Source organism: Aethalodelphis obliquidens, unplaced genomic scaffold (genome assembly GCF_003676395.1).
Source record: "Aethalodelphis obliquidens isolate GAN/ISIS:26980383/991018 unplaced genomic scaffold, ASM367639v1 scaffold18, whole genome shotgun sequence".
In the NCBI taxonomy this organism is placed as follows: domain Eukaryota; kingdom Metazoa; phylum Chordata; class Mammalia; order Artiodactyla; family Delphinidae; genus Aethalodelphis; species Aethalodelphis obliquidens.
The window spans coordinates 29762121-29774207 of NW_020837962.1; the positions used below are offsets into that span (position 1 = coordinate 29762121).

General features: G+C 37.9%; 1 protein-coding gene across 6 annotated transcripts in view; it reads right to left on the reverse strand.

Annotated features, from left to right (window-relative positions):
• Nucleotides 1-5184: 5184 nt before the first annotated feature.
• Nucleotides 5185-12087, reverse strand: part of MCM8 (minichromosome maintenance 8 homologous recombination repair factor) — a 41245-nt gene continuing 34342 nt past the window's right edge. For 4 of the 6 annotated variants that reach the window (XM_027118202.1, XM_027118203.1, XM_027118201.1 and 1 more), the window contains 3 exons: nucleotides 11366-11442; nucleotides 6780-6969; nucleotides 5185-5486 (listed from right to left, as the gene is read on the reverse strand). In XM_027118202.1, coding sequence (XP_026974003.1) covers nucleotides 5394-5486; nucleotides 6780-6969; nucleotides 11366-11442 — 360 coding nt within the window. In that variant the 3' untranslated portion in view covers nucleotides 5185-5393. Of the gene's footprint in view, nucleotides 5487-6779; nucleotides 6970-7694; nucleotides 7712-11365; nucleotides 11463-12087 lie in introns of those variants that run through there. The other 2 variants (XR_003435179.1, XR_003435180.1) reach the window with 2 other exon arrangements.

A 12087-nucleotide genomic window follows, 5' to 3' on the forward strand; every position in this document is an offset into this window, starting at 1 on the left:
TTTGCAACATATCCATAATTATTATATAATTTTATGAACTGCTCTGCCTAGAATTATAGAAAATATTCTTTGTTTAATAAAGCTTTGCCTTGACTTCAGTCTCCTTTTATATTAAGATGACACCCTTGCTTTCTGTTTGTATTTTCCTGGTACACCTTTTTCCATACTTTTATTTTCAACTTTCTAGTTGACTTTAAGTGCATCTTGCATACAAGAGTTTGTGATCCCATCTGAAAGACTTTTGTTTCAATAGGCGAGTTTAGCCCATTTGCGTTTATTGATTTGACATATTTAGGTTTAGGTTTACTTCTGTCATGAATATGTTAGGCTCTTTTCTTACTTCTAAAACTTTCCACGATATGTTTTCTTGTTTTGCTTTGTATGTTTCTGTTCTAAAATTTGTACCTGGGATTTATTTTAATCAGGAATGGTAAGCTAACAGACATGAGGCAACTGCCTTTGAAAGAATTTATTACTTACACTTCCCAAGAGAAGTGGGCAATACCACACCACAAAGGGCCACAGGGGTTAGCATCAAGGCTGGTCAGAAGGCGGGAGCAAGGGGGAAGCCTAAGTGTTTATTGCTGTGGTTGTGGGAACTGGTGAGGTGAGGATGTCCCCTATTGGGCAAGAAGTGAAACATAGATACTGGCATTTGTTGTTGGAAGGTTTGTAATCAGAGAAAGCTGGATCCCAGCAGAGATGTAAACAACTTTGGACATTAGTTTGGCCTTGCGATTAATGGATGCCAAGTAGACAACAGAGGATCTAAGAAACACAGAAGAGTTTCTTCTGATAATTTAGGTTTATAATTTCATCTAATAGTTTTAACATCTGACCTTTTAAACAGTATCTGTTATTTTCCTCTTTGAACAATGTATGTTAACATAGTATATTTATACTACATAAGTATATATTATATAAACATATAGTAGATGTGTATACTATTTATGTAGTATATTTCCTCTTCCTTCTCTCTCTCGTCTATCACCTTACTTTGTTTGATGTTATCTGTGCTGACTTTTGTGAAATGTACTTTTTATACTATTAATAGATTTATCATCTTTAAATACCTTTTAACCCTCTATCCCACAAAGACATCATATTTACACTACTATCTACCTTTTCCTTCCTTCCTTTTTTAAAATCAGGACTTAATATTTACATTCTGTTCTATGGCAATAATCACATTTATTGGTCCTACAGTTAAACGTTCAGTGTACATTGCCTTTTTTTTTTTTTTGGTTTTAATTTTCCAGTCATCTAGTTTGCTGTAAGTTGTGTTTTGGTTTCCCCATGTCCCTGGTACAGAAGTGACATCCATGGGACATGAAGGCAACATGTGCCTTGTGAGGCAGTAGGGTGGTAGCAGCTTCCTCTTAAGGCCAATTTCAGAAATTGCTCCTTGAAGCTTATCCTCTTAACTCACCAGCCTTCCAACAATCCTGTGAGCTAACGAAAATTCTTTCAAAAATCTCCTTTTTCTGCTTAATCAAGTGAGTCAGTTTCTACTGTTTGCAACCAAGAGTCTGCAAACCACAGTTCATGGGCCAAATTGGACCCGCTATCTGTCATTATTCAATGGATTAAAAAAATTAAAGATTATCATTCTAGACACATGAAAATTTTATGAAATTAAAATGTCAGTGTCTATTAATAAAGTTTTATTGGCACACAGCCACACTCATTTGTTTATGTAGTGTAACAATGGCAGAGCTGAATAGCTGTGACAGAGGTCATATGACCCAGAAAGCCTAAAGTTTTTCCTATCTGGCCCCTTACAGAAAAAGTTTGTTGACTCCTGGTTTGCAACTAAGAAACCTGATCTAAACATCTGGGTATAAAATTATTTTTTAGAAGTTTTTGTGGGCTTCCCTGGTGGCGCAGTGGTTAAGAATCCGCCTGCCAATGCAGGGTACATGGGTTCGAGCCCTGGTCCGGGAAGATCCCACATGCCACGGAGCAACTAAGCCCGTGCACCACAACTACTGAGCCTGCGCTCTAGAGCCCGCAAGCCACAACTACTGAGCCCACGTGCTGCAACTACTGAAGCCCGTGTGCCTAGAGCCTGTGCTCCACAAGAGAAGCCACTGCAATGAAGCCCGTGCACTGCAATGAAGAGTAGCCACCTCTCACCGCAACCAGAGAAAGCCTGCGTGCAGCAACAAAGACCCAATGCAGACAGAATTTTAAAAAAAAAGAAAAAAAATTTTTTTTGTGGGCATTGCTCTACATGTTTCAATGATGAGTGTTGTTTTGGAGAAATCTGAGGACAGCCAGATTTTTTTTTCTCCTTCAAAGTGGCATCTGTATAACTTCTCATTTAACCTCTCCTTAGAAGGTGCTGCCGCCAATCTGTATGCCATATTCACACTATTGCAACGGTGGGGTTTTACATTCTTCTCCAAGAGGTTTGCAAAGTACACTCTGAGAAACACCTCGTTGCTTCCTTTGGAAATCTTCAGCCATAGCATCATCTCTGCCTCCTCCCTCATGCAAGGCTGCTTGGGTCATCCTGACAGCTCTTGAGAGTCCTTCCTAGTGTTGGGGTTTGGGTCTCAAGTTGTTTCCTAGTTCACAGAAGATGAACTATATAAATATAAATATATATATATAAATATATATATATATTTATATGTACGCAGGCCTCTCACTGCTGTGGCCTCTCCCGTTGCAGAGCACAGGCTCTGGACGCGCAGGCTCAGTGGCCCAGCTGCTCCGCGGCCATGTGGGATCTTCCCGGACCGGGGCACGAACCCGTGTCCCCTGCATCGGCAGGCGGACTCTCAACCACTGCACCACCAGGGAAGCCCTGGACTATATATTTTTGTTCTTCAGTTTCCTCATTGCTTTTGAGCAACTTCCCAGAGAGAAACAGGGGAGAATGCCTCCTTGTAACTAGAAACTCCTTTCTCATTTATTCTCTTATTCTTTTTCTATATTCTTAAATCAAGTTGCTTAACCACTCTGATTAAGTTCTGTATCACTCTGTGTCCTTATTTATAAGTGGTATAATCACCCACTTCATGTGTGTTTACCTCATAGGGGTATGTGGTCAAAATCTGTTTTACATGCTAGGGCAGTAGTGGTGAATAAAGCAAAGTCCTTGTCCTTATGAAGCTGAACAACAGATGATGGCTTGGGCCAGAATAGTGGAACTGGAAGTAAAGAAAAGTAATCAGATTTCAGGCATTTTGAAGATAGTGCTGAGAGGATTTGTTGATGGATTGATTAGGGGATAAGAGAGAGAGTTAAGATAACTCCAATATTTTTGGCATAAGAAACCAGCAGCATAGAGTTTTTAAACACTATAAAATTTCAGAACACCATGGAAAAGGGAAGGTACAAATAGCCTGTCAGAGAAAGTAAAGGTCACATACCAAGAATCAAAATCAGAATGGCTTTGGATTTCCAAACAGAAAAACTGAAAACTAAAAGCAACAGAGTAATATCTAAAATTCTGAGTGAAAATGATTTCCAAACTAAAATTCTATGCCCAAACTATCGATCCATGACTAAGGATAGGATAGAATGTGCCTTATAAAATCTTCCTCAGGAAGCTACTAGAAAATGGATTCCACCAAAATAAAGGAGTAAAACAAGAAAGAGAAAGACATAGGAGCCAGGAAATGGGAGAGAAAATGAGACATCTCATGATGACAGATGTGTAGTTCAGAATGGAAAAGGCTGGAGAACTCCAAAAGAGATGTCTCCAAGAAGTTAAAATAGACTATTTGATTTGTCTGTGTATTCTGTGAGGAGATTCAGATTTACAGTGGAGCCTTGGGGTCAAAGCTAAGTGGTTGAGAAACAAATTATTAATTCTAAGGAAAACAAAATTTGTACAAGAAAGGAGATGAATATATTCAACAGTCATAATAAGATTAACGCCAAATACAGATTTAACTAAAAATTATGATATATAACTAAATTGGAGAGAAATGGGGAAGTCTGTATGTATGTATTTATGTATGTATGTAGAAGGATTTAAGAGAACCACGTTCTTATCTTCTAAGGTAAAAAGTCAATATAATTTTTGAAACTGAAAACTCAAGAATGAGCATTACTATAAATAGATAACAAGAATTTACTGTATAGCACAGGGAACTATATTCGTATCTTATAATATACTATAATGTAAAAGAATAGAAAAAAAAGAATAATAAAAAAGAATATATACATATATATGTATAACCGAATCACTTTGCTGTACACCTGAAATTAACACAACATTGTAAAACAGCTATACTTCAATTAAAAAAAAAAAGAATTAGCATTACTAGCGTGTCCTTTAGAAAAATGGAGGTAAATGCGAGAACAGTTGAGACTGAACAGAAAAATAGGGAATGTGGAAGAGTGGAACAGATGCTGCTAGGTTTTAATATTAGTCTTGCACAACAGACATCCCTGGCAGTCCAGTGGTCAGTGGTTAAGACTCCACGCTTCCACTGCAGGGGGCATGAATTTGATCCCTGGTAGGGTAACTAAGATCCCGCAAGATGCACAGCATGGCCAAAAAAAACCAACTAAAAAAATATATAAATAAATAAATAAAATATACTTTGAAAAAACTATTAGTCTCGCACAGCTATTTATTTAAAATTTTTTTCAGTAGCTAAGATGTTAAGCTTAGTATGTCAATATAAGGATGGAAACTAGACTTTTGGTAAGCTTGCAGTAGTATATACAGAAGTCTAATTGTAATATTATATACATGAGACGTATATAATGTTATAAACCAAAGTCAAAAAAAAGTCAATATAAAAATTTCCAAATTATGGGCTTCCCTGGTGGCGCAGTGGTTGAGAGTCCACCTGTCGATGCAGAGGACACGAGTTTGTGCCCCGGTCCGGGAAGATCCCATATGCCGCGGAGCGGCTGGCCCGTAAACCATGGCTGCTGAACCTGTGCGTCCGGAGCCTGTGCTCCGCAACGGGAGAGGCCACAACAGTGAGAGGCCCGCGTACTGCAGGAAAAAAAAAATTTCCAAATTTTTTGGGAATTGAAAGTTGGTTTCAATTTATTTCTAAAAGATATTCAATTTTGTGTGTCAGAACTATTTAAACATTTAAATGTAACTTTGTAAATGCTTACCCAGATGCACATGTGATATGCAAGACTATGAAATATTTATAAGAATGAAAGACAGGTCAAAAATAAAACTATAAATAATTTCTAATTACATCATTTAGATAAAATATAAACAATTTATTTTTAGCCTTTTGGAGAAGTAAAAAATTAACACATGACTTTATCACTTCTTAAATTAGTTCAACACTCTTTTCCTATTGCATTACTTTTGGGATGTTATTTTTCAGATAACTTTTTTTTTTTTTTTTTTTGGGTGCATATTCTTCATAATAAACCCAGGAGGGCCTGGCTTGGTAGCTCTTTTACATAGTTTGAAGCTGGTAAACCTTTGGGCCTTTTTTCAAGAGGTAACCTTGGTCATTTAGTGATCCAATAAAACTTTCAAAATCAGCTACCTGGAAGAAAATATCAAAAGAGTTATTAGCTCATTAAGTAATATACAAAAATATGATTTTTAAAATGAATCTCTCAAACAGTAATATACAATTGTTAAGTTTCTTATGCAAATAAAATTATTTGTACTTCTTACAGAAAAAACTGCCTACATATAAATCTTGGATTCTATAATGCCTAGCTAGTCAAAAATAACTCCAGTGGGGCTTCCCTGGTGGCGCAGTGGTTAAGAATCTGCCTGCTAATGCAGGGGACACGGGTTTGAGCCCTGATCTGGGAGGATCCCACATGTTGCGGAGCAACTAGGCCCGTGAGCCACAACTACTGAGCCTGCGCGTCTGGAGCCTGTGCTCCGCAACAATAGAGGCCGCGATAGTAAGAGGCCCGCGCACCGCGATGAAGAGTGGCCCTGGCTTGCCACAACTAGAGAAAGCCCTCGCACAGAAATGAAGACCCAACACAGCAAAAATAAATTAATTAATTAATAAACTCCTACCCCCAACATCTTCTTTTTTTTTTTTTTGCGGTACGCGGGCCTCTCACTGTTGTGGCCTCTCCTGTTGCGGAGCACAGGCTCCAGACGTGCAGGCTCAGCGGCCATGGCTCACGGGCCCAGCCGCTCCGCGGCATGTGGGATCTTCCCGGACCGGGGCAGGAATCCGTGTCCCCTGCATCAGCAGGCGGACCCTCAACCACTGCGCCACCAGGGAAGCCCCCCAACATCTTCTTAAAAAAAAAAAAAAGGATTACAGGCTGTACATTTAAAAATAAATAACTCCAGTTTGCAGAGAATCTTTTATATTTGTTTTAGCTTAGCTTCCAAACAAAAATCAGACTAACTTTTGCAATTGAGTGAGCAATTTTCTGTATAAACTGTTTTATGTGTTTAAAGTGCTATTACACCTATTTTCACTAAAACTTTTAAGTAGGTAGAGCAGGTGGAATCATGTCTATTTAACAAATGAGAAAACTGAGGTTCAACGATTTATAAGGATGACTTGCCCACAGGGATTGTCAGGAAAACATGGAAACTGAGTCTTGCTATGATGTTTTCCCCTATCAAGATGTTGAAAACTCTTTAGTAGGTATGAATTTTAGATAAAAACTGTTTTTCTGAAGCTCTGAGCAGCTAATTTTATATCTTAAAGAAAACAAGCCTGTATTTTTAAGTACTCCAAAGACACCTATTCTGTTCTTTTAATCCAAATCTTTTAATATTTAAATATTCTACAATATTAATAAAGGCCTCCTGAAATTATTATAAAAAGATTTACTAATTATTTGGTTTATCATACCTGAATGTTTAGCTCTTTGGCAATCTGCCGAAGTTGATGAAATTGAAATAAATTATTGTAAGTTCTTTCAGCAATGTTGTTGAGAGCGGAAATAAATCTTTTTGCTGTTGACCTGTTGCTCATTCCAGAACCATGCTGGGATCGTTCAAAATCTAGGTTCCCAAATTCATCAGAGTAAGTTCCTAACATGCTTATGGGAAGGAAGAAAAAACAAAGTTACCCAGTGTGGCACAGCTAAAGAAATTTTTGTCCCAGGCCTCCAGGTTATAAGAAGAAAAATATGGGGCTTCCCTGGAGGCGCAGTGATTGAGAGTTCGCCTGCCGATGCGAGGGATACGGGTTCGTGCCCTGGTCCGGGAAGATCCCACATGCCGCAGAGCGGCTGGTCCCGTGAGCCATGGCCGCTGAGCCTGCGCGTCCAGAGCCTGTGCCCCGCAACGGGAGAGGCCACAACAGTGAGAGGCCCGCGTACCGCAAAAACAAAAAAAAACAAACAAAAAAAAATTGTGGAAGTAGCCCTGAGGCTCACATAACAAAGATTTAAACATGTTTATTTATTGAGTGGCCACTGTGTAATTCACTATGTATTAACAGTTTGGGGATAAAAATATTTTGGACAGTTACCACTTTTAAGAAACTCCCTGTATTTGCAAAGAGAAATGCATAAAAATACAAAGTTGATAGGCTACAATATAAATACCTGGAACATTCTTTTTTTTTTTTTTTTTTTTTTTTGCGGTACGCGGGCCTTTCACTGCTGTGGCTTTTCCAGTTGCAGAGCACTCCGGACGCGCAGGCTCAGCGGCCATGGCTCACAGGCCCAGCCGCTCTGCGGCATGTGGGATACTCCCGGACTGGGGCACGAACCCATGTCCCCTGCATCGGCAGGAGGACTCTCGACCACTGCGCCACCAGGGAAGTCCTGGAACATGCTTTTTGATTCATGAAAAAAGAAATTCTAAATATACTAAATTTAGGCTTCACTTGGTAAAGATGTGTTCCAGCTCCTAGTGGAGCACCTGGCAAATAAAAGGTGTTGAAAAATACTCTGGATAATGAACTAGAAAGGTTCTGCTGAGTTGCAGTAATGATAGATATTAAAGGATATGCCTATTACTCCAGCTCTCTGCTGCTTTCCTCCTATTTTCACAGTATCATTAAGGAAAGAAATATGTACTTGACAGTAAATTTTAGTCAGAAGTCTGATAGTACTGGTTAGACATACAATTAGCCAGCCCTGTTGCTGATTCCCTGCCTGAATTCTCTGCCTATAAATGAGACATATATAGTCTCACAGCCAGGCTCATAGGCAAAGATGTTATTTAATCAGGAATTAATTAATCAAATATACATTGGTCACTTCCGAGGCAGTAGGCTTATCGTGGTGAACAAAATAGGTGCAATCCCTGCCTTTAAGGAGCTCACAGGAATGAGTTTAAAGGGTTACTAAAAACACAGCTTCATTTTGTTCCCTGAATAGACAGGAGCTCACATGAAAGAGAATGAACTGTACAAATAGGAATATGAGTCATCCAAGATTGTAATAATTGATAAAACAATTTGATGAATGTGTGTTTCCCCTAGATATATAGTATAATCTTATTTATGATTAACTACTTTACCATATAATTTACCATATACTTATTTCTCATAAAACAGTTATCACAAATGCTTTAGGCTACTATGTTAATTATAATAGCTAATATTTACCTTAATTATATTTATTTACCATGTGCTATCCTACTTAGTCCTTCCAGCAACCCTAAGACTTAGGGACTATTCTTATTCCCATTTTATAGATGAAGAAACAAAGCCTTGGAAGGTTAAGTGACTTGCCAAAGTTACACAGCTACTGAGTGGCATATCTGTGATTTGAAGAAAAGTATGTAAAATATGAGTTACTTTCCTTAAATAGAAAAAACTCTCACAATGATCTCTTAACCTTTGAAGGTGGCTCTGTTCTCTTCTGCTTCCTAGTTTATTTCCAATTCTAAGAGAAAGCTTATGTGAACTGTTGCCCATAAATATGTGGTTTTTATAGCTATGTGCTCTGATAATTGTGATGTATTGTCACAGTTTAGATTTTTATTATTTAGGCTTCTGCTTCCCAGTTAAAATGTAATTTTACAGGTTCCAGACCACGTTAAGGGCAAACATTCAAAAGTTGAGGAGACAGAAACTCTGAAATGGGGACTTCCCTGGTGGTCTAGGGGTTAAGACTCTATGCTTCCACTGCAGGTGGCACATGTTCCATCCCTGGTCAGGGAACTAAGATCCCACATGCCACACAGTGCAGCCAAAAAACAAAACAAAAACAAAAGAAACTCTCAAATGGAAGATTTAATGAATGAAAAATGATTACTAAGATCAACCTTACCATTAATGCAGTACATTTACTGAGGGCCTACTGTGTGCTAGGCATCAGTCTGGGCCCTGGGAGTACATGGTAAATGCGACAGATAAGGTCCCTTCTCTCAGAGTTTAGACTGAGAACAGAAAGCATGTTAAGTATCACAAAGCAGGTAATTCACGATCTAGTCTCAACATGTTTAACTGGGTCTTGATCTCTACCATGGAAATAATGCCAGGTAACTCCAATCATTTGGAATCAAACTAGCCTCTTTTTTCCCTGAAAATTTTTATAAAAGTTAATAAACACTCAAGCAATTCAGGGAAACAAACTGGAAATCTCATGTGGGTGCTATTTACACTTAATAATGAGAACTCTTTTTTCAGGAGCCCTGAAGAAAACTGACAGCCTGATGCTAATTCAGTTTTACCAGCAAGGCAACTTTGAGAAGTAGAAACAAATACAAGTTCCACAAGGAAAAGCCCATGTAAATACTGTCTGACATGAGTATTCAGACATGCATAACTATTCATAAATGAGCACTGTAGTATTTTTATTGAAAAGGCAATTAGAACATAATATACCTTGCTTAAGTATAATGCTCAGATATGAGAACTAATCCATGTTGTCCACAGACCTGTGGATTTACTGTAGAGAAACACCAGATTGGCTGCTTGAGGCAAAGTTTGGGGTCTGAGGCCTTGGGAGAGTGACAAAGGGTAAAGCCTCAAAAACCAAATGCTACAGGTGAAGGAGAGTGGCTGGGGTAGTCTGACCCTTGATTTGCTTGACTGCCAACAGTCTATGAAGTAGAAGCACATGACACTCTTCAGTAGAGCCAGGCACCAGAAAACCCAAAGAAAGGGCGAGAGAGCATTAAAAAGAAAAGAAAACCAGGAGCGGCAATCTTGGCTCCACTTCCAAAGGTGAAGCACTTAAGGGTACAATGCACAGAAAGAGAAAGATACACATACTCAAGATTGTGAGCAAAGAGGCAGCTTCTTGTCATTAAATGAGAAGTCCCTGTTGTTGGTGCTTGTTTTCAATTAGGAAAAAATTTTAGAATCCAAGATTTCTAGAATTTTGGTTGGGTTCAGTGACTTACTTTCCTAGTGAAAAAAAGGATCTCTATTAGGACTCTCAGTTTCTTATTGGTCTCGTCTCCCAGGAAGTTAGACCTACGAGAAGTCAGGCAGGCAGCTGGTTTTTGTGGCCATTCCTTTACTTCATATGCTGGTACACTGAGCCCTGGCAGCATGTTGTATGAGAAAGTCTAGTAATTCCTATCTGTTTGCTTATAAATGATCAACTGGAGGGTCTCCAGCACAATGAAGCCAGCCTGGTAAAATTTTCACCTACAAGACCCCTCGAACCCTAGTAGTGAGTCACGTAAAAGAGAAAATTGATGGTTCAAGTGCTGTGTGATGCTAAACCAGTAAGATATTAAGATATAGAGGGTAATATGTTAGGAATTGGTCGAAAGCATTGGTAGTCATTAATTGTTAATAATTTTATTCATTATGAGGCAGTTAGTTACTCTGGGGCCAGCAATAAAAAATTATAAGCTGTCAATTCTTTTTTTTTTTTTTTTTAGCCACACCACGCAACGTGTGGGATCTTAGTTCCCTGACCAGGGATGGAACCTGCGCCCCCTGCACTAGCAGCTGTCTTAACCACTGGACTACCAGGGAAGTCTCCAGAGAGGAGATCTTTAAAGTTGTCATCACAAGAAAATAAATTGTAACTGTGCAGTGATGAATGTTACCTAGACTTACTGTGGTGATCATTTTGATATACGTATATCACATATATATATAATATCATTATGTTGTACACCTGAAACTAATAATGGTATATGTTAATTATATCTCAATTGAAAAAAAAAAGGTACAGAACAGAGTAAGTTATATGCTATTTACAAGAAAGTAATGGGTGTCCTGGTAAAGAGGAAGGGTGGATGGTAAACAGGATGGAGGCAAGCCTTCTCAAAGTATGTTTTTGAATTGATTTTAGAACTATGTGAATGTATTACCCATTCAAAAAAACCTTTTTTTTTAATGTAAAGATTATTTACACAGGAATATTTTAAACCAGTAAAGTACAATTTGTTCCAAGGAAAATAAGTGATCAAATGGGCTAAATAAAAATAATATTGCTTGTCCCAGTTAAATATATAATTTGAGATGGAAAGATGACTGGTATTTCACTTAAAACAGCATTTAAAATGTAATCTTACCTATATTTCATAATTTCAACTATGTCCTCAGCATCTTCTTTGGTTGCTTCCTCTCTCAATTCCAACCTTGCTCGTGCCTTTTAAAGAAAACAACCATCTTCAGATAACAAAAGATAAATATATTTAACACTGATTGAGCAGGTATAGTATGTCTAAGTTTATTTCATTTATTCATTTTACACAAAACTTTTTTGGGAAGAGGGGCTGTAGTATGAAAAGTCACAATTTTAAAAAATTATCTGAAAACTTGAGTATGAAAATTATCACTCATTTTAAAATCTATTGTTATCTACTAAAATAGATTTTAGTAGATAAAAATTTTTTGAACATCTTTCTGAATGCTCATTCTAGAAGATTTGATTATGAAATAGACTTGCCTTGTACTTTCAGGAAATCATGCCTAACTAATTTGTTAAAACAACAAAGATGAGTTACTCAGATTCTAGGAGCAAAAAAGCTCAAACTCTGATCCAGTTAATTTTAACTGCCGGAGTTCTCTTAGCATTCCATAATTGTGAATAGATGTTACTGCCGTTAGAAAAACAGGCACTTACAGACCTGTTGTATATAAAATCAAATACTCCTAAGATATTTGACACATTCCATGTTCCCACATGCTCACTTTTGAATTCCCAAATCCTTAGTTAACCTAAGCAATCTTCAAACTTCAAGAGTCTCCTAAGTGTCATTAAAGGAAAAAAACCCATTGCATAAGTAACTGG